The 18683-nt window shown below is 44.1% G+C and overlaps 1 protein-coding gene and 1 long non-coding RNA gene across 4 annotated transcripts in view; one reads left to right on the top strand and one right to left on the bottom strand.

Moving 5' to 3' along the window:
- The window catches only part of LOC148146872 (uncharacterized), a 76075-nt gene extending 58046 nt beyond the window's left edge, over nucleotides 1-18029 (bottom strand). For 2 of the 3 annotated variants that reach the window (XR_015760138.1, XR_015760140.1), the window contains exons 1-2: nucleotides 17918-18029; nucleotides 14439-14744 (exon numbers count right to left, since the gene is read on the bottom strand). This is a non-coding gene — a long non-coding RNA (uncharacterized LOC148146872). Of the gene's footprint in view, nucleotides 1-14438; nucleotides 14745-17067; nucleotides 17180-17917 lie in introns of those variants that run through there. The other variant, XR_015760139.1, reaches the window with a different exon arrangement.
- Nucleotides 17346-18683, top strand: part of ampd3a (adenosine monophosphate deaminase 3a) — a 51401-nt gene continuing 50063 nt past the window's right edge. The window contains exon 1 of the mRNA XM_087996433.1: nucleotides 17346-17513. Coding sequence (XP_087852559.1) covers nucleotides 17492-17513 — 22 coding nt within the window. The 5' untranslated portion in view covers nucleotides 17346-17491. The remainder of the gene's footprint in view (nucleotides 17514-18683) is intronic.

Below are 18683 nucleotides of genomic sequence, written 5' to 3'. Positions count from 1 at the left end.
GAGAAGAAACTTCTTCACTCAATGGGTGATGAACCATTAGAATTCTCTATCCCAGCTGGCTGTGGCGGCTCAGTTGTCGAGCACATTCAAGTCTGATCTGAATGGGCTTCTATGTAGAATAGAACATGGAAGAGTACAGCACAGAAAAGGGAACTTTGGCCCATCAGAACTCTGCTAATCATGCTGCTGTTCTAAACTAATCCCATGTGCCTCCAGGTGATTGATACCCCTCTATTATTCATGTCTGTCTAAATGTCTCTTAGTTTCCTAATGTACGTGCTTCTAGCTCTCCCCTGACAGAGTATGTTCCAGGCACCTACCCTCTTTTTGCTCACATATCTCTTTTAAACTTCCCCTTCTCACCTAAAATAATGCCCCACTTCTGTGTGAGATTTACACCCTGGGAAGGTTATTTTAATTCAAACTAACCACCTTATGCACGCCTTTTGTACTTTTATATACTTCTATCAGGTCACGCCTCAGCCTCCGATGCTCTAGTGAAAACAATCCATGTTAGCCCTTATAGCTAATACACTCCATTCCAATCCAGGAAGATTTTGTAAACCTCTTTTGCACCGTCTCCAAAGCCTTCATACTCTGCCTATAATACGGGGATCAGAACTGCTCACACTGCTTCAAGTGTGGTCCAACTAAAGTCTTCTACAGCTGCAATGCGACCTGCCAACTTCTATACTCAATGCCCTGACCAATGAAGGCAAATATGCTGTATGTTTTCTTGACCATCTTATCCACTTGTATTGCTCTTTTTAGGGATCTATGATCTTGCACCCCAAGGTCCTCTGTATATCAATGCTCCTAAGGGTCCTGTTTTTTTTACAGTAGACTTTCCTCTTGCATTTGACTTCCCAAAATACAGCACCTCACACTTGGTCAGGTTAAATTTCATATGCCATTTCTCTACCCAATTTTCCAACTGATCTATAATCCTGCTGCATCCTTTGACAACCTTCCTCACTATCCACAACTGCACCAATTTTCTGTATCATCTGCAAACGTATGCAGGAAAACCACATCAGAGATCAGCTATGTTCTCAGTGGACCTGAAGGACTGAATGAAACTTCCATGATTGAGAGAAATAGATTCTCAAAACAGAATATTATTGAGTGAAGATAAATGGATTTAGATACAGATCAGCAAAAAGAAAAGAGCTGGGAAACAATATGACAAACACCACTGAGGCTAAACACCAGCTCGCGGACACCTCCTCCTACTGCCCCCTTGACCATGACCCCACCTCCCACCACCAAACCATCATCTCCCAGACCATCCATAACCTCATCACCTGCTGGGAACTCCCATCCACCCCCTCAACCTCATAGTCCCACAACCCCGCACCGCCTGTTTCTACCTCCTGCCCAAAATCCACAAACCTGACTGCCCCGGCCGACCCATTGTCTCAGCCTGCTCCTGCCCCACTGAACCCATCTCTGCTACCTCGACACGGTCCTGTCCCCCTTAGTCCAAGAACTCCCCACCTACGTTCGGGACACCATCCACGCCCTCCACCTCCTCCATGATTTTCGCTTCCCCGGTCCCCAACACCTTATCTTCACCATGGACATCCAGTCCCTATACACCTCCATCCCCCATCACGAAGGTCTCAAAGCCCTCCGCTTCTTCCTTTCCTGCCGTATCAACCAGTACCCTTCCACTGACACTCTCCTTCGACTGACTGAACTGGTCCTCACCCTCAACAACTTCTCTTTCCAATCCTCCCACTTCCTCCAAACCAAAAGAGTAGCCATGGGCACCCGCATGGGCCCCAGCTATGCCTGCCTCTTCGTAGGATATGTGGAACAATCCATCTTCTGCAGCCACACTGGCAACACACCCCCACTTTTCCTCCGCTACATCGATGACTGTATCGGCGCTGCCTTGTGCTCCCACGAGGAGGTTGAACAGTTCATCCACTTTACCAACACCTTCCACCCCGACCTCAAATTCACCTGGACCGTCTCAGACTCCTCCCTCCCCTTCCTAGACCTTTCCATTTCTATCTCAGGCGACCAAATCAACACGGACATTTACTATAAACCGACCGACTCCCACCCTGCCCCCTGTAAAAACGCCATCCCATATTCCCAATTCCTTCGTCTCCGCCGCATCTGCTCCCAGGAGCACCAGTTCCAATACCGTACAACCCAGATGGCCTCCTTCTTCAAAGACCACAATTTCCCCCCAGACGTGATCGACGATGCCCACCACCGCATCTCCTCCACTTCTCGCTCCTCCGCCCTTGAGCCTCGCCCCTCCAACCGCCACCAGGACAGAACCTCACCAACTGGTCCTCACCTGCCACCCCACCAACCTCCATATACAGCGTATCATCCTCCGTCATTTCCACCGCCGTCATTTCCACCACCTCCAAACGGACCCCACCACCAGGGATATATTTCCCTCCCCTCCCCTATCATCCGAAAAGACCACTCCCTCCGTGACTCCCTCGTCAGGTCCACACCCCCCACCAACCCAACCTCCACTCCCGGCACCTTCCCCTGCAACCGCAAGAAATGCAAAATTTGCGCCCACACCTCCCCCCTTACTTCCCTCCAAGGTCCCAAGGGATCCTTCCATATCCGCCACAAATTCACCAGCACCTCCACACACACCATTTATTGCATCCGCTGCACCCGATGTGGCCTCCTCTATATTGGGGAGACAGGCCGCCTACTTGCGGAACATTTCAGAGAACACCTCTGGGACACCCGGACCAACCAACCCAACCACCCCGTGGCTCAACACTTCAACTCCCCCTCCCACTCCACCAAGGACATGCAGGTCCTTGGACTCCTCCATCGCCAGACCATAGCAACACGATGGTTGGAGGAAGAATGCCTCATCTTCCGCCTAGGAACCCTCCAACCACAAGGGATGAACTCAGATTTCTCCAGTTTCCTCATTTCCCCTCCCCCCACCTTGTCTCAGTCAAATCCCTCGAACTCAGCATCGCCTTCCTAACCTGCAATCTTCTTCCTGACCTCTCCGCCCCCACCCCCACGCTGGCCTATCACCCTCACCTTGACCTCCTTCCACCTATCGCATTTACAATGCCTCTCCCCCAAGTCCCTCCTCCCTACCTTTTATCTTAGCCTGCTGGACACACTTTCCTCATTCCTGAAGAAGGGCTCATGCCCGAAACGTCGATTCTCCTGCTCCTTGGATGCTGCCTGACCTGCTACGCTTTTCCAGCAACACATTTTCAGCTCTGACAAACAATCTGGACAGGGTGTAGGTCTACCACTTTGGTAGGAGGAATAGAAATACAGTGTGTTTCTTAAATTGGTGAGAAATTGGGAAGCGATGCCTAAATTAAATTGGATGATGTTCAAAGTCATTAAAAGCTAACCTGCTGCTGTAGCAAGCAATTAAGAAGTACCTGATATGATTACCTTCAGCATAAAAGGATTTGAGGTCAGGAGTAAAGGTGCCTGGCTTAATTGTGTAAAACCTAGGTTGGACCATACTGTGGGAGGTTTTGGTCTCCTCACCTAAGGAAAGACATGTATTTTTTATTGTGGGTGTGCAGCAGAGGTTCATCAGACTAATTCTTGGAATGGTGGGACTATATTCTGTAAAGTTTGCATGAATGAAAAGTATTTCAAAATTCTTATGTGTATGACTCAGGTGGATTAGATGTTTCAAATTAAGGGTCGGGCCATTTAGAACAAGTTGAAGTATTCCTTTGTTCGGAGAGTAGCGAACCTTTGGAACTCTCTATCTGAAAGGGCTGTAGAAGATCAGTCATATTCAACTTAGAGATCAATAAATTTCTTGTAACATTAAAGGACAAAGGGGTGGTGTAAGAATGTGGAATAGAGATAGATTATCAGTCCTATTCCTGTGCTATGCTGTAACAATTTGAGAGTTGTTTTCAACACCTAACAGGGGTTAATTTCTAGTCACCAGCACTGTCTCCTTTCCCAGCGTATACTCCACCACTCCCACACTGGAGTGGTATAGTTAATAAAACAGGCATGATATTTGAAAATTATTAATGACCTGCTGGAGTTCAGAGTTTCACCTTGGATATAATTCTCACCCTGAGACACTGAATCCTAAATCCCTTCTAAATCTTACCCAGCTCATGTTAAACGTCTAGTTTTGGACTCCCCTACCCTGAGAAATTGTCCTTGGCTATTCACCCTATCCATGCCTGGCACAGTGGCTAGCACTGCTGCCTCTCAGTGCCAGGGACCTGGGTTCAATTCCAGCCTCAGGCAACTGTCTGTGTGGAGTTTGTATGTTCTCCCCATGTCTGTGTGCTCCAGTTTCCTCCCACAGTCCAAAGATATCTAGGTTAAGTGGATTGGCCGTGCTAAATTACCCACAGTGTAGGTAGGTGAATTAGTCATAGGAAGAATAGGGTAGGGATTGGTGAGTCTGGGTGGGATGTTCTTTAGAGAGTTGTCATGGACTTGTTGGGCCAAATGGCCTGTTTCCACACTGGAGGGATTCTATGATTTTATAAACCTCTATAAGGTAACCCCATGGCCTCCAATGCTCCAGGGAAAATAAGCTCAGTAAACCGAACATTCAAGTATCTCATCAGCAGTTAGATGGAGACAATTCATTCCGAATGGTCAAAACTATCAAAGGGAGTTCAGATCAAGTTGTGTTGAGCTCTGTTTAGACTGCACCCTGAACATTGGATTTACTTCTGAGAAACTGGATGGGCATGTTCCATTAGAAAAGGGGGATATGTGAACAGGCTGGATAAATGTGACCAGGACTAATTGTTCATATGGAGGGTTAATCACACAGCACCATGGGTATATCTTCACGTAAGCACCACCGTCATTCAAGATGTCTTCTTAAGGGAATTTAGCAACAGTCAATAAATGCCTGTCTTGCCAGTGATACGTATCCTGCTGAATAAATTTTTAAAATACCAGTCTTCAATGCTATTATGGGAAAACTCTTGTCAGCTTGTAAAAACAGGTTTAAATAAATAGCCAGTGATCACGTAAATGGCTTATGTAATATGAGAGAACTAAACATGTCACGGCTGCAAGACATTTCCACATCGTGTTTCTATTCTCACAGTGAATGATGTTGCAGCCACTCCTGAGAGCTTAGTCCAACTTCTTGAAATGGAAAGTTACATACTCCCTTCCTCCTGTGACATGGTCTCTCACATATAAATGCAGAGGAGAGAAAGATGATAGAGATCTGGCATTTCTTTTTGAAGATGCATGTTTTAATACTAATACTGTTTGTCTGGTGAAGAGGATAACAAGCAGCAAGATTCTCTTCAATAAAAAGTAAAAGCAAATGCTGGAAATCTGAAGGAACAGCTGGAAATGCAAAGCACCTCAGCTTGCTTCTGAAGAATTAAAAGACAATATGTTGGCCTCATCATAGAGAGAATTTTTTTTGGAAATTACTTATGGGATGTTGCTGGCTGGGCCAGTTCTGCTACTGTTAATGGCCCAAAGCACCTCATGGATGTTCAGACTTAATTTGCTAGATCTGTTCCATTTCTGTCTCATTTAGCACATGATAATGCCACACAAGACGATGGAGGGTATTCTCAATGAGAAGGTGGGACTTCATCTCACAAGGACTGTGCAGTAGTCATTCCTACCGATGCTGTCATGGACAGATACATCTGCAGTTGGCAGATTGATAAAAGATGAGGTCAAGTATTTTTTTCCCTTTTGTTGGCTGCCCAGCCTTTTGCTGCAGACTCAGTACAGCAGCAGTGTCCGATAGGACCCAACCAGCTTGATCAGTAGTACTGCTACTGAACCATTTTTGGTGATGGACACTGAAATCCCCCACCCAAGGTACATTCTGTACACTTTCCACCCTCAATGCTTCTTCCGAGTGTTGCTTAACATGGAGGGCTACAGAGTCATTAGCTGAGGGAAGATTGTGCCTTGTAATCAGCAGGTTTCCTAGTCCATGTTTAATCTGATGCCATGAGACTCCATAAGATCCAGAGTCAATATCGAGGACTCACTGGACAACTCTGTCCCGAGTGCTGCCACCTCTGCTGGATCTGTCCTGATGTGGGATATGGGGAAAAGTACATTTCAGCACCTTTCACAACATTGAGAAGTCCCAATGCATTTTATAGCCAACTAAGGACATATTTCAATTTTAAGAATCATGACAGTCAATTTGTTTTAAGGATTCTACAGACATGTGAAACCATCAAAAAGATAATACATTTTCATTAATGTTGGTAGAGGAATAAATATTGGCCAGGATAACAAGGAGAACTGCCCTGCTCCTTTGTATTTTGAAATTATGGCTGGGATCTTTACTTCAGAGGACAGATGCAGCTTTGGTTTACTCCTCCAACAGTCTAGTGCTGTGCTCCCTCAGTGCTGCACTGCAAGCCTCAGCCTTGATTTCGCATTTGAGTTTCTGCAGTGGGTCATGAATTCACAACCTTGTGGCTTAAAGGAGAGAACACCAACTGAGTGACAGCTGACAAGCAGTTTTACTGTCAGTATTATAGCAGAGTTCATGTTCCAAAAGTAAAACTGTGAGGGAAAGTGACCTCTACAAAGGAGATGGACTTACTTGGATAACTGTAGAAACACACATAAACAAGTTGAAATGTTTCTCTGAGTGGTAAGAGTGGCCTAAAAACAGCTTAACCAGCCGGGTAGCTGTAATGCTGTTGAAGAACAGAGAATATATAACAAGGCTGGAAACTGAGGATAAACAAAATATTCAGAAATGGTGGGATCTTGCTAGAATTTACAAGAGAATATTAAAAAGCATCTGGATGGGTATATGAATAGGAAGGGTTTAGAGGGATATGAGCCAAGTGCTGACAAATGGGATTAATTTAGAATATCGGGTCGGCATGGAAGAGTTGGACCGAAAGGTCTGTTTCCGTGCTATACATTTCTATGACTCTAATATACAAATAATAGGCAATCTCCACCAAAATGTCAAGGACTAAGGCAAAATTCGGGACTTAATTAATAGAGATACAATTTGGAATTCTGTTAAAATTAAAACAAATAAATATTCAGTGATAGGTAGTCGTTATCGCACAATTTCAAGAAAAAAATCAGGACGGAACTTTGCCCTTTAGCCTTCTCTGCTTTAAGAAGAACAACCCCAGTGTCTCCAGCCTTGCCACATAGCTGAAGTCCCACATCCCTGGTATCTTTCCAGTACAATGTTAGCTCTCACATTACGCAAGCTCTTATTCAAGCAGAACTGTTGCTTTGGTGTTAGTCAGCATGTTATCTTTAGATCAGTGAGGTGACATTGTCTGGAATTTTCACTGGATTGCTGCACATATTATTGAGTCTGCTTATCCTGCTTATATTGAAATAAAGGGATCAGGTTCAGAATCCTAAGGAGTGAGGTGTTAGAATAAGGGGCAGCAAGTTTAAAACAGAGATGAGAGGAAATTACCTCTCTCTAATCATCATGCATCCGTGGAATTCTTTTCTCCAGTGTGCGGTGGTTTCCAGGATATTGAGGAAACTTAAGGAGGAGAGAGACAGATTTTTAGCTAGTAATAATTGAAAGGCTATGGGCAGCAGACTGGTAAGTGGAGTTAAAGCTGAGATGTGACCAACCATGATCATATTAAATGGTGGAGCAGGCTCAAGGAGCTGAATTGCCTACTCCTGCTCCCAGTTCTTATGTTTTTATATTCTCCTTCATTGCAATATTAAATAGAAGCTCAGACAGAGGACTAGTTGATAGCTGTATGAAGTCCTCATCATAAAAGAGTTCTAAATGAATTCTTGCAGGTGAATTTGGAATTTAGTCTGTTAACATTCTCAGTATAGTATTAAACCCTGATATAATTCTCACTCAATCCCCAATGCCTAACTTGATTCTTGTTTAACTTTAGGATATGGGTGTCAATGGCACCCATACAGCATTTGTCATCTCAAATAGGTAGGCAGAAAAGACCAATTAAAGCCTTAAGCCTACCGCACACAGCGATGGTCAGCGAATCATAGCTAGATTCTTCCCTCACCTGACCATTCCAGTGTCCAGCACACCCACCCCTTCCTCTTACACTGTCTCCTTAATGAAATAAAAAAAGATGATAAATCAGGAACATAAACTAAATAGGAGAATTCTTCTCTTGCTCCTTCAGGTGTAAGGTACTCAATCCCAGACATCACATGGAGTGTTCTCTACAAAAGCAGTCACTTATGATTGATCTCTGTTCAGATCAGGGACTGGTCCACTTCCCTCCAGGATAGAATCACACTAACTATCACACTTCAGATACTCACTTCAGAACACACTGTCAAACTCCAGTCATTTCCTAATCTTACACAACTTTAAACACATGTTGCATGGCCCTCCTCAAATGGTTAAACAGGAATAAGCCAGCAATCGGGACAATATTCAGCATTTTCTTATTGGACATCCTTCTATCAGTTCATTCCTCTCAAATAATAAACTAAGATAGCATCATAGAGTCATACAGCACAGAAACAGACCCTTCGGTCTAACCAGTCTATGCTGAACATAATCCCAAACTAAACTAGTACCACCTGCCTGCTCCAAGCCCAGATCCCTCCAAATCTTTCCTATTCACATACTCATTTAGGTGTGTTTTAAACTTTGTAACCGTACCCACATCCACCAACTTTTCTGAAATTTAATTTCACACGCAAACCCCCTCTGTGTAAAAGAAATTGCCCCTCATGTCTTTTTAAAATCTCTCTTCTCACCTTAAAATCAAGACGAGGGAAAAGACACCTACCATTAACCCCATCTGTACCACCCATGATTTTATAAACCTCTAAGGTCACCTCTCAGCCTCCGACGCTCCAGTGAAAAAAGTCCGAGCCTATCCAGTTTTTCTTTATAACTCAAACCTTCCATACCTGGCAATTTCCTGGTAAATCTCTTTTGAACCCTCTCTGGCTTAATAATATCCCTTCTACAACTGGGTGCCCAGAACTGAACACAATGTCACCAACACCCTGTACAACCTCGACATGACTTCCAAACTCGTATACTCAAATGACCAAACAATGAAGGCAAGCATGCTGAATGTCTTCTTAACTACTCCGTGTATATGTGATGCAAACTTCAAAGAATTATGTACCTGAACCATTGGGTCCCTCTGTTCTACAATACTATCCAAAGCCTTACTATTAATTTTATAAGTCCTGTCCCTTGAAGTCATCCAAATAACTGAGGTTCCTTAAGTTGGACATCATTCTTATTACTTCTCTCTGGACATCATTGACCATGTAGGAGACAGAAACTGTTCTCTGTTCTCTATATATGGTCTGAACAGCAACTCGTATAATTCACTAATTTACTGAATAGCTCCAATAATATAGTCCAGTACCCTGTTAGCTACAGATTTTCTATGTTAGTCACAAAAGTCTTCAGAGATCTACACACACTGATCTTTTTCTTGCTCAACCTCTCTCAGCACAAATCCTTCCAATTATCAACTATGTCGCTTTGGCTGTAAAACATCTCTCTTAGTTTTATTTATTTATCATATTTGCTCTCTTGTCGCACATCAAAAATGCTTTCAATTGCACTCCCGTACTGCCTTAGTGCTTAGTGTCACCTACAAACCTACTGACTGTATTTCCCACATCACTGGGAAATGTTAAGAGAAACAAGCTTATGAGGGATCATCGGTGGACATCAACAGTAGCACAGACTGAGTAAAATTAATTATAATTTTTTGACTGAGATTTGAGCCAATTTCTAATTCTAAGGAGTTCCATATTCTGACAGATACTAACTTATATCTCCTGATGTAATTCATGCAGGATCCAGGGGCACAAAGTTTAACAGATTTCCCTTTTCAATTGCCCAGAGACAATTTCCCAGTTGCCAGCTACAGATGCATCTGTCCGTGACAGTATCGGTAAGAGTGATCACTGTACAATCCTTGTAGAGATGAAGTCCTGCCTTCGCGTTGAGAATAACCTTCATTATGTTGTATGGCACTATCACTGAGCTAAATGGGATAGACTTCAAATAAATTTAGCAACTCGAGGCTGGGCATCCATAAGGTGCTGTGGGCCATTAACAGCAGCAGAACTGTGCTCCTGCACAATCTGTAACATCATGGCCTGGCATATTCCCCCAACCATTACTATTAAGCTAGGGGATCAACTCTGGTTCAATGGACAGTCCAGGAGGGCATGCCAGGAGTAGGAAATAAGGTATCGACCTAGTGAAGCTACCAAACAGGACTACTTCCATGCCAAACTGCAGAAACAGCAAGTGATAGACAGACATAAGTGATCTCACAACCAATGCATCAGATCTAAGTTCTGCAGTCCTGCTACATCCAGTTGTGAATGATGATCAACAATTAAACCACTTACTAGAGGAGGAGGCTCCACAAATATCCCTATCCTCAATAATGACAAGAGCCCAGCACATCAGTGCAAAAAATAAGGCTGAAATATTTGCAACAATCTTTAGCCAGAAGTGCGAAACGGATAATTCATCTCAGTCTCCTCCAGTGGTCCCCAGCATTACAAATACCAGTCTTCAGCCAATTCAATTCACTCCACATGATATCAAGAAACAGTTGGAGACACTATACACTGCAAAGGCTAGAATATTACATTGCACCAACAGAACTGAAGACTTGTGCTCCAGAACTTGCCACCCCCGCCCTGGCCAAGCTGTTCCAATACAGTTACAACACTGGCACCCTATCAGTCTACTCTCAATCATCAGTAAAGTGATGGAAGGTGTCATCAACAGTGCTATCAAGCAGCACCTGCTAAGCAACAATCTGTTCAGTGAAGCCCAGTTTGAGTTCTGCCAGGGTCACTCAGCTCCTGATTTCATTACAGCCTTGGTTCAACCATGAACAAAAGAGCTGAATTCCACAAGGGAAGTGAGAATGACAGCCCTTAACATCAGCCTGCGTTCAACAGAGTGTGACATCAAGGAGTTATAGCAAAACTGAAATCAAGGGCAAACTCTTTGCTGGTTGGAGTCATACCAGGCAATTAAGACGCCAAAGGATCTTTCCACATCTGACTGAAATTTACCTGTACTTCCACGCACATTATCTATTGTATCCGTTGCACCTGATGTGGTCTCCTCTACATCGGGGAGACAGAATGCCAACTCGTAGATCATTTCAGAGAACATGTCTGGGACACCTGCACCAACCAATCCCACCACCCCATGGCTGAATATTTTAAGTCCCCCTCCCACTCCACCAAGGAAATGAGGGTCCTGGGCCTCCTCCATCGCCAAACCCTTACCACCATCGCCTGGAGAAAGAACTCATCTTCGGCCTTGGGACCCTGCAACCACACGGGATCAGTGTGGATTTCACCAGATTCCTCATTTCCCCCATCTCCACCTTATCCCAGTCCTAAGTCTCCAACTCAGCACCAGCCCCTTGACCAGTCCTACCTGTCCATCTTCCTTCCTTCCCACCCATCCACTCCACCCTTCTGTCCAACCTATCACTTCCACCCACACCTTCATCTACCTATCACATTCCCAGCTACCTCCCCCCATCCCATTTATCTCTCAGCCCTCCAGCCCACAAGCCTCATTCCTGACAAAGGGCTTATGCCCAAAACATCGATTCTCCAGCTCCTTGGATGCTGCCTGATCTGCTGTGCTTTTCCAACACCACACTCTCGACTCTGATCTCTAACATCTGCAGTCCTCACTTTGTCCTGGCACTTAAGAAGATGCTGAAAATGTGTTGCTGGAGAAGCGCAGCAGGTCAGGCAGCATCCAGGGAACAGGAGAATCGATGTTTCGGGCATAAGCCCTTCTTCAGGAATCTTATGCCCGAAACGTCGATTCTCCTGTTCCCTGGATGCTGCCTGACCTGCTGCGCTTCTCCAGCAACACATTTTCAGCTCTGATCTCCAGCATCTGCAGACCTCATTTTCTCCACTTAAGAAGATGGTCAGGTTTGTTGGAGGTTAGCCATCTCAGCTCTAAGACATCACTGTAGAGGTTCCTCAGGGTAGTGTCCTAGGCCCAACCATCTGCAATTGCTTTATCAATGACCTTCCCTCCATCATAAGATCAGAAATGGTGAAATTCAGCATTGATTGCACAATGTTCAGCAACATTCATGACTCCTCAGATATTGAAAAACTCCGTGTTCAAATGCAACAAGATCTAGATAATATTCAGACTTGGGCTGACAGGTGACAAGTAACATTCATACCACACAAATGCCAGGCAATGACCATCACCAATATCAGACAGTTTAATCACAGCCCCTTGACATTCAATGGTGTTACCTTCACTGAATCGCCTACTATCAACATCCTGGGGGGTTACTATTGACCAGAACTTCATTTGGACTCGCCACATAAACACAGTGGCTACAAGAGCATGTCAGAGGCTAGGAACACTGTGATGAATAACTCATCTTCTGACTCCCCAAAGCCTGTGCACTACCTCCAAGGCACAAGTCCGGGCTGTGATAGAATACTCCCCCCACTTGCTGGAATGAGTGTAGCCCCAACAACACTCAAGAAGCTTGACACCATCCAGGACAAAGCAACCCGCTTGTTTGGCACTACACCCACAAGCATCCACTCCCTCCACTACTCACGCTCAGTAGCACCTGTATGTACTATTTACAAGATGCACTGCAGAAATTCACCAAAAATCCTCAGAAGGCACCTTCCAAACCCACATTCACTTCCAACTGGAGGACAAGGACTGCAGATACATAAGAACATCATCACCCTCAAGTTCCCTTCCAAGCCACTCACCATCCTGGTTTGGAAATATGTTGCTGTTCTTTCACTGTTGCTGGGTGAAAAATCCTGGAATTCCCTTCCTAAGGGCATTGTGGGTTAACCCACAGCAGGTGGAGTGCAATGTTTTAAGGCAGCAGTGGACAACTAGGGACAGGCAATAAATGCTAGCCAGGCAGCGATGCCCACATCCCACAAACAAAATAAAGGAAAACGCTTAGGGACAACATATTTTAGCAGAATTTGGATTAGTGGTGCTGTAAATTTCTCATGCCCTCTTTCCTTTCCCCTTGATGATAAAGGACATTCCTGCTTGCATTTTCTCATACGGACGTCAGACTTATTGAACTTCATTGGCTCTGTCACATTATTTACTTTTTCTATGTTTGGAAAGAGTTGGACTATACCTTCAAAATACATGGGATATGCTTTGGGATATCACACTATTGTTACACCACTGGACTGTGTTACCTAACAAGTGAGTCAACTTTCTTTAAAGTCCAGAATCTGGGACAGGCTATAGGAATGACAACCCCACTAAACACTAGAAGGTATTAACAGCAAAATTCAATTGTTAAAATGTGTCTGATGATTAGCTCAGAAAAGTAATGAAGATTTCTCCATTTAGTAGTTTGAGGTTATTATAAAGATTCCATCATGATGTAGAAAGACAGGTCATTTCAGAAAGAATGATTTTCCAGATGGGAGTGTTTAAGTTATTGTTTCTATGACTATTAGTGAATTAGGAGCTTGGGCTTTCGAAGCCTCAGGGCTTTGGGGTTTGTGGTCTCTACAACCATTCTCACTCTCTGTTCATGCATTAAAGTTCATAGAGTTGCACCTAAGCTCTGGAATGTTTTTTCAATACTCCTGTGAAGGACCTTGAGACATTTTACTTTGTTAAAGCCACTCTATAAATGCAATTGTTGTTCTTCTATTGAGTAACTGCCTTATTTGTCTAGACCTGATGACTGATGTATTTCACTAGTATCTCTTTAAATGACTCAATAAGCAGAATGTTTTGTTGTCTTGTGAATAGCTCAGGAAGTCAGGTAGCATTGTGATCTATTATTTATAGCAGACTAACAATAAAAAGTAGATGGATTAACTTGGCCAGTCTGATAACAGTCATTCCAGCATTTTCAAACTGTCCACACCCACTAAACACTGAAGATGCTGGAAATCCAAAATAAAACAAACAAACTCTGGAAAGACTTGTTAGGGTAGGCAGCACCTGTGGAGGGAGAGTTTCAAGTTTGTGACCTTTCATCAGAATGACAATGAGATGAATTACCAGGTAATCTGCTTCCTAGTGATGTTGGTTAAGGGATAAATATTGACCAGGACAACAGTAAAACTTCCAGTTCTTCTTCAACGTACTCCATGGGATCTTTTGCATTCACATCAGAGGGCAAATGCAGTTCAGCTTAATGAACGATGGCACCTCTGAGAGTATAGCAATCGATCAGTACTGTCCCTCCAGCAGCAAAGTGCTCCTGTAGTACAGCCCCTCCAGCGGTGGAACAATCCCTCAATATTAACCTATAACACTTCCCCAGTACCAATCATGCATGCACTCTGAGTCTAGCCCCTCCAACACCACCAGACTTCCAGTAAGATGACAGTGGAGTGGGGCTTCTGAGCCTGGGACTCGTCCACTCAATCCACTTCTCTTTTTATTTATTTTCTTCTTTTTCCTCTCTTCTCTCATGTGCTTTCCTCTTTTATTTTGTTTTACTTACCTCTTGGTGAAAAGCTTGACCACTGCGGCAGCATTGGTGGCAGTGGGTGAGCCCATGGTAACAACGTTGGAGGTGAGTTTGGGTTCGCAGCAGCTTCTGTATCATTGAGGCGGTCCTGGCTTCTGCTGTGGAGGTGAGTCTGCATCCAGTGCAGATTTATGGAGGGTAGCGGCAGTGGTGAGGGCATCAGTGGAGGCGCGATGGTGTTGAAGTCTGGGATTTGCCTTCCAAGGTGGTGGCATGACTTAGGGAACTTGTGCCTGGCCACTAGGCCCATGCCCATGGCGGAGCACTTAACAAGAAGATCTATAAAGTAAAAAATCACACAACACCTGGTTATAGTCCAACAGGTTTAATTGGAAGCATTAGCATTCGGAGCGCTGCTCCTTCATCACAACCACCCCTCTCTGTATTTGTAGCAAAGATTCCATTAGGGAGTGGATAAAATGGCTTTTGCAAGAGTGCTCGATTGTTTCTCATTATATCCACAATGCATTCTAAGTTTGCAAATGCTAAGACCGGTAGGATCATACTTAAAGAATGAACAGAGAAACAGGTTATGCAAGCTCTTTGAAAGGGTGATCCATTAGGTCTCCACACAATCCTTTCACCATAGACTGGGGTGTACAAAGTTAAAAATCACACAACACCAGGTTGTAGTCCAACAGGTTTATTTGGAAGCACTAGCATTCAGAGCGCTAATGAAGAAGCAGCGCTTCGAAAGCTAGTGTTTCCAAATAAACCTGTTTAGCTGCAGCACTCCCTCAATACAGCCCCTCCATCCTCTAACAATGTAGCACTCCTTCAGTACTGTTCTTCTGATGCACCACAGTCCCTTCAGTACTACAAAAAGGGTTAAGCAATGATGCAATAGAGGATTCAAGATAATAAGGTGTTTTGAGAAAACAGGTATGTTATTTCCTCAGAAGTGAATCAGTAACTAAAGGTTATAGATTTAAAATATTTGGCAAATGAACTAGAGGGGAAAAATTAGACAAATTTCTTTTAAAAACAGAGGGTTGTTAAGATGTGAAAGGCACAACCTGAAGGGTCACTAGAATCAAATTTCAAAGGAAATTTCAAAACTCAATTGGACGTTCATTTGAATGAGTAAAAGAAAACTATGGTGAAAGGATTGTGTGGAGACCTAATGGATCACCCTTTCAAAGAGCTTGCATAACCTGTTTCTCTGTTCATTCTTTAAGTATGATCCTACCGGTCTTAGCATTTGCAAACTTAGATTGCATTGTGGATATAATGAGAAACAATCGAGCACTCTTGCAAAAGCCATTTTATCCACCCCCTAATGGAATCTTTGCTACACTAGACATTAATCGATGTTCTGGGCTCCTCTAATTGTATCCAGTTACAGAAGCAATTAAATTATTTTAAAAGTATACAATCAATACTTTTTTTCTTTGCTTCTTGCTGTTTGTCCAGTTCATAAATTTTCAAATATTTCCGGAATGTGGCTGGATGGTGCTCATTAATGGGTCTCCAAAGGCAGGAGCTGAGTGGCATTCAGTGCAATCAAATGAGAGAGAGAGAGAGAGAATGAGAAAGGGAAAGAAACACACAACTCCTGCATTGCCATTTTAAAGCGGGCACTGCTTTCTTGGGTTCCTGAATCACTGCAGGTAAGATCTTTTCTTGTGCCACAATATTTTTCTTAATTTTCCAAGGGGCCAATAAAACCTTAAATTTAAATAATTTCCCGCAACCAGTCCCCTTAAAACATTTTGAACAAACTGAAAGGTGTCTGGCTTATTGGTGACTGGAGGGAGGGTGTGACTCATTCCGGAATGATTGGAGGTTTTGTTTCTGGTTACCTGAGATCTGTTTTACCGTTTTACCTGCCTGAACAGTAAGTTTAACCTATAAAGGAACAAACAACAGCTCTCACTGTTACCAGATTGTCTGTGGTTCTATTGGGAGTGACATCAGTGGAATCAATTGGATGATTAGACTTGGGATTCCGTCTGTTGTTCCAGTTTAAATATAGCCAGGTATGAGATGGTAAGAATTCACATTGGGACTGTGTCTGTAGCTGGAGCTAGTGTCAATCATCTCAGTCCTGGTGTTGTGGTGGATTGTCAGGGTAGATGACTCCTGGGGCAATTAGCCCAGTCCAGGTTACTCTCTCTGTATTTGTGAATTTATCACGTGTGTTTGCTATTTACTGCAGTCTAATTTGTTAGATTTTGTTTAAAAGAGAGAAATTGCAACTTGAAGCATTCCCTTTAATTCAGTGCCCCCATTCAATTTAACCGGACTGATGTATAAATGCAGTGACTACAAGAGCAGGGCAGAGGCTCGGAATCCTGACTCCTCATAACCTGTCCACTGTCAGCAAGGGTGATGGAACACTCCTCACTTCCCTGGGTGAGGGCAGCTCAGACAACAACAATGAAGCTGACACCATCCAGGCCAAAGCAGCCCAGCTGATTTACACTCCATCCCTCCAACTTCACTCTGCCACTGACGCTCAGGAGCAGCAGTGTGTACCATCTACAAGATGCACTGCAGAAATTCACAAGGGCTCCTTAGACAGCACCTTCCAAACGCATGACCTTTATCACTGGGATGGACAAGGGCAACAGATTTAGGGGAACACCAGTCAGTTCCCTACCTGAAGTGAGACCTTGCCCTTCCTTCACTGTTGTCAGACCAGAATCTCTTCCCCAACAGACCTGTGTTACCTGCATCACATGGACTGCAGCAGCTCAAGGAGGCTGCTCCCCACTACTTTCTCAAGGGCATACAGGAGAGGCAGTAAATGCCGGCCAGCCAGCAACACGAGTCATCTGAAAGAATTAAAAATGCCCTCCCTGTCCCGTTCACATTCCCGGTTATGAAGCTGAGTGAGATGCCCACTGCCCTCAATCCGGTTGGTATTTACTGCTGATCCCGTTCGGCTGAAGCCTCTGGCGGTGCTTCAGCTGCTTAAAATAGCGCCAGACCCGGGAATAAAACACGGAGCGGCGGCTCATTGTAAAACAGCGCCGGCTTCGACACACCGGCACCCGGGAGCGGGACCGAGACCGAGACCGAGAATGGCCGGAACCCCGATCATAGGTAAGGCCAGGGGGGATGGAGTCCTCCTCAGACCCAGACGGTCAGCCCCCGCAATAAATAATCTGATCCTGAGATGTTCGAGAGACCCTCCCCTCCCTCCCCCTCAGAGTGAGGGCGGGGGGCAGTTTTCCCTCGTCTGTGCTGGGTCCCGCCGCTATTGCGTTAGATTGTTCCTGTTGTGCAGAGCAGGAAAAAGTTGAATTTGAATCTTTCAAATATTTCTAAATCTACCTTCTCTATCTAGTTCTGAAAAAGAAAATTCTCCTACCTCCGAAAATCTCTTTAGAGACAAATAAGTATTTTTATTCACTGTTGTAATTAATGTAGGAAAATTCATTTTGCGGGGAAAGATATTGGGCAGAAGCTAAAGATTTAAAGACACAACCAGCATCTTATCCCATTACCTTGGGCTTAGTTCTTGAGATTAGTTGACTTGCTGTGATTCAGGACGGAGTGAAACTGCAGAGGGCAAAATAGTTTTCCATCCACTGCAGTTTGAAAGTTACAGGCCGTTCTGATACAGAACTGTTTCCACTGTTTCTGAAGAGTCAGGAACTGGTGGTCAGAGAACCTGGATGGATCCAGGGTGATTGGGGGAGGGGTGAAGATAGATACTGTACGCACTTTTTTTTGTTAGTTGTGCTGACCGCCCAGTGGAAGCAGATTCAATAACAACTTTCAAAAGGGAATTAGATAAAAACTTGGAAAGGCAGAATTTGTATGGCTATGGGGAAAGAACAAGGGATGGTTTAAACAGCTCCCACTGGCCTCCCCCCGTTATGATTGCACAGTCTGACCTAGACCTGTCCTTCTCAATTCTATAGTTAGCTTAGTTTAAAGATTCCAAGCCATGCCTGAGAAATTTCTCCCATACTCAATGATAATGTGTATCTCCAAACAAAGCAAACCAAAGTCTTAGAAATCCAGCTGCTGTCCGTCGCAGTATTTACAGCACAGAACCAGGCCATTTGAGCGAACTGGTCCATTTTTGTTTATGCTCCACAGGAGCCTCCTGCCATATAAAGCTGACCGCAGTTTGTATTCTAATCGAGAATGTGTATGTCTCATTTCACGTGATGACGTGGGATCATTTCCCCTGGAAGAGCGAATGGTGAAAGGAGTGATTAGGAATAAGAATTAGGAGATTGTCTTTACACAGAGGATTGTTGA

This window comes from Chiloscyllium plagiosum, unplaced genomic scaffold, assembly GCF_037043375.1.
Source record: "Chiloscyllium plagiosum isolate Xiang-an unplaced genomic scaffold, Cpla_swu_hap1 HiC_scaffold_18, whole genome shotgun sequence".
NCBI classification, from domain to species: Eukaryota; Metazoa; Chordata; class Chondrichthyes; order Orectolobiformes; family Hemiscylliidae; genus Chiloscyllium; species Chiloscyllium plagiosum.
Note: the sequence above shows the minus strand (reverse complement) of the source record. Positions and strands in the feature narration are given on the sequence as shown.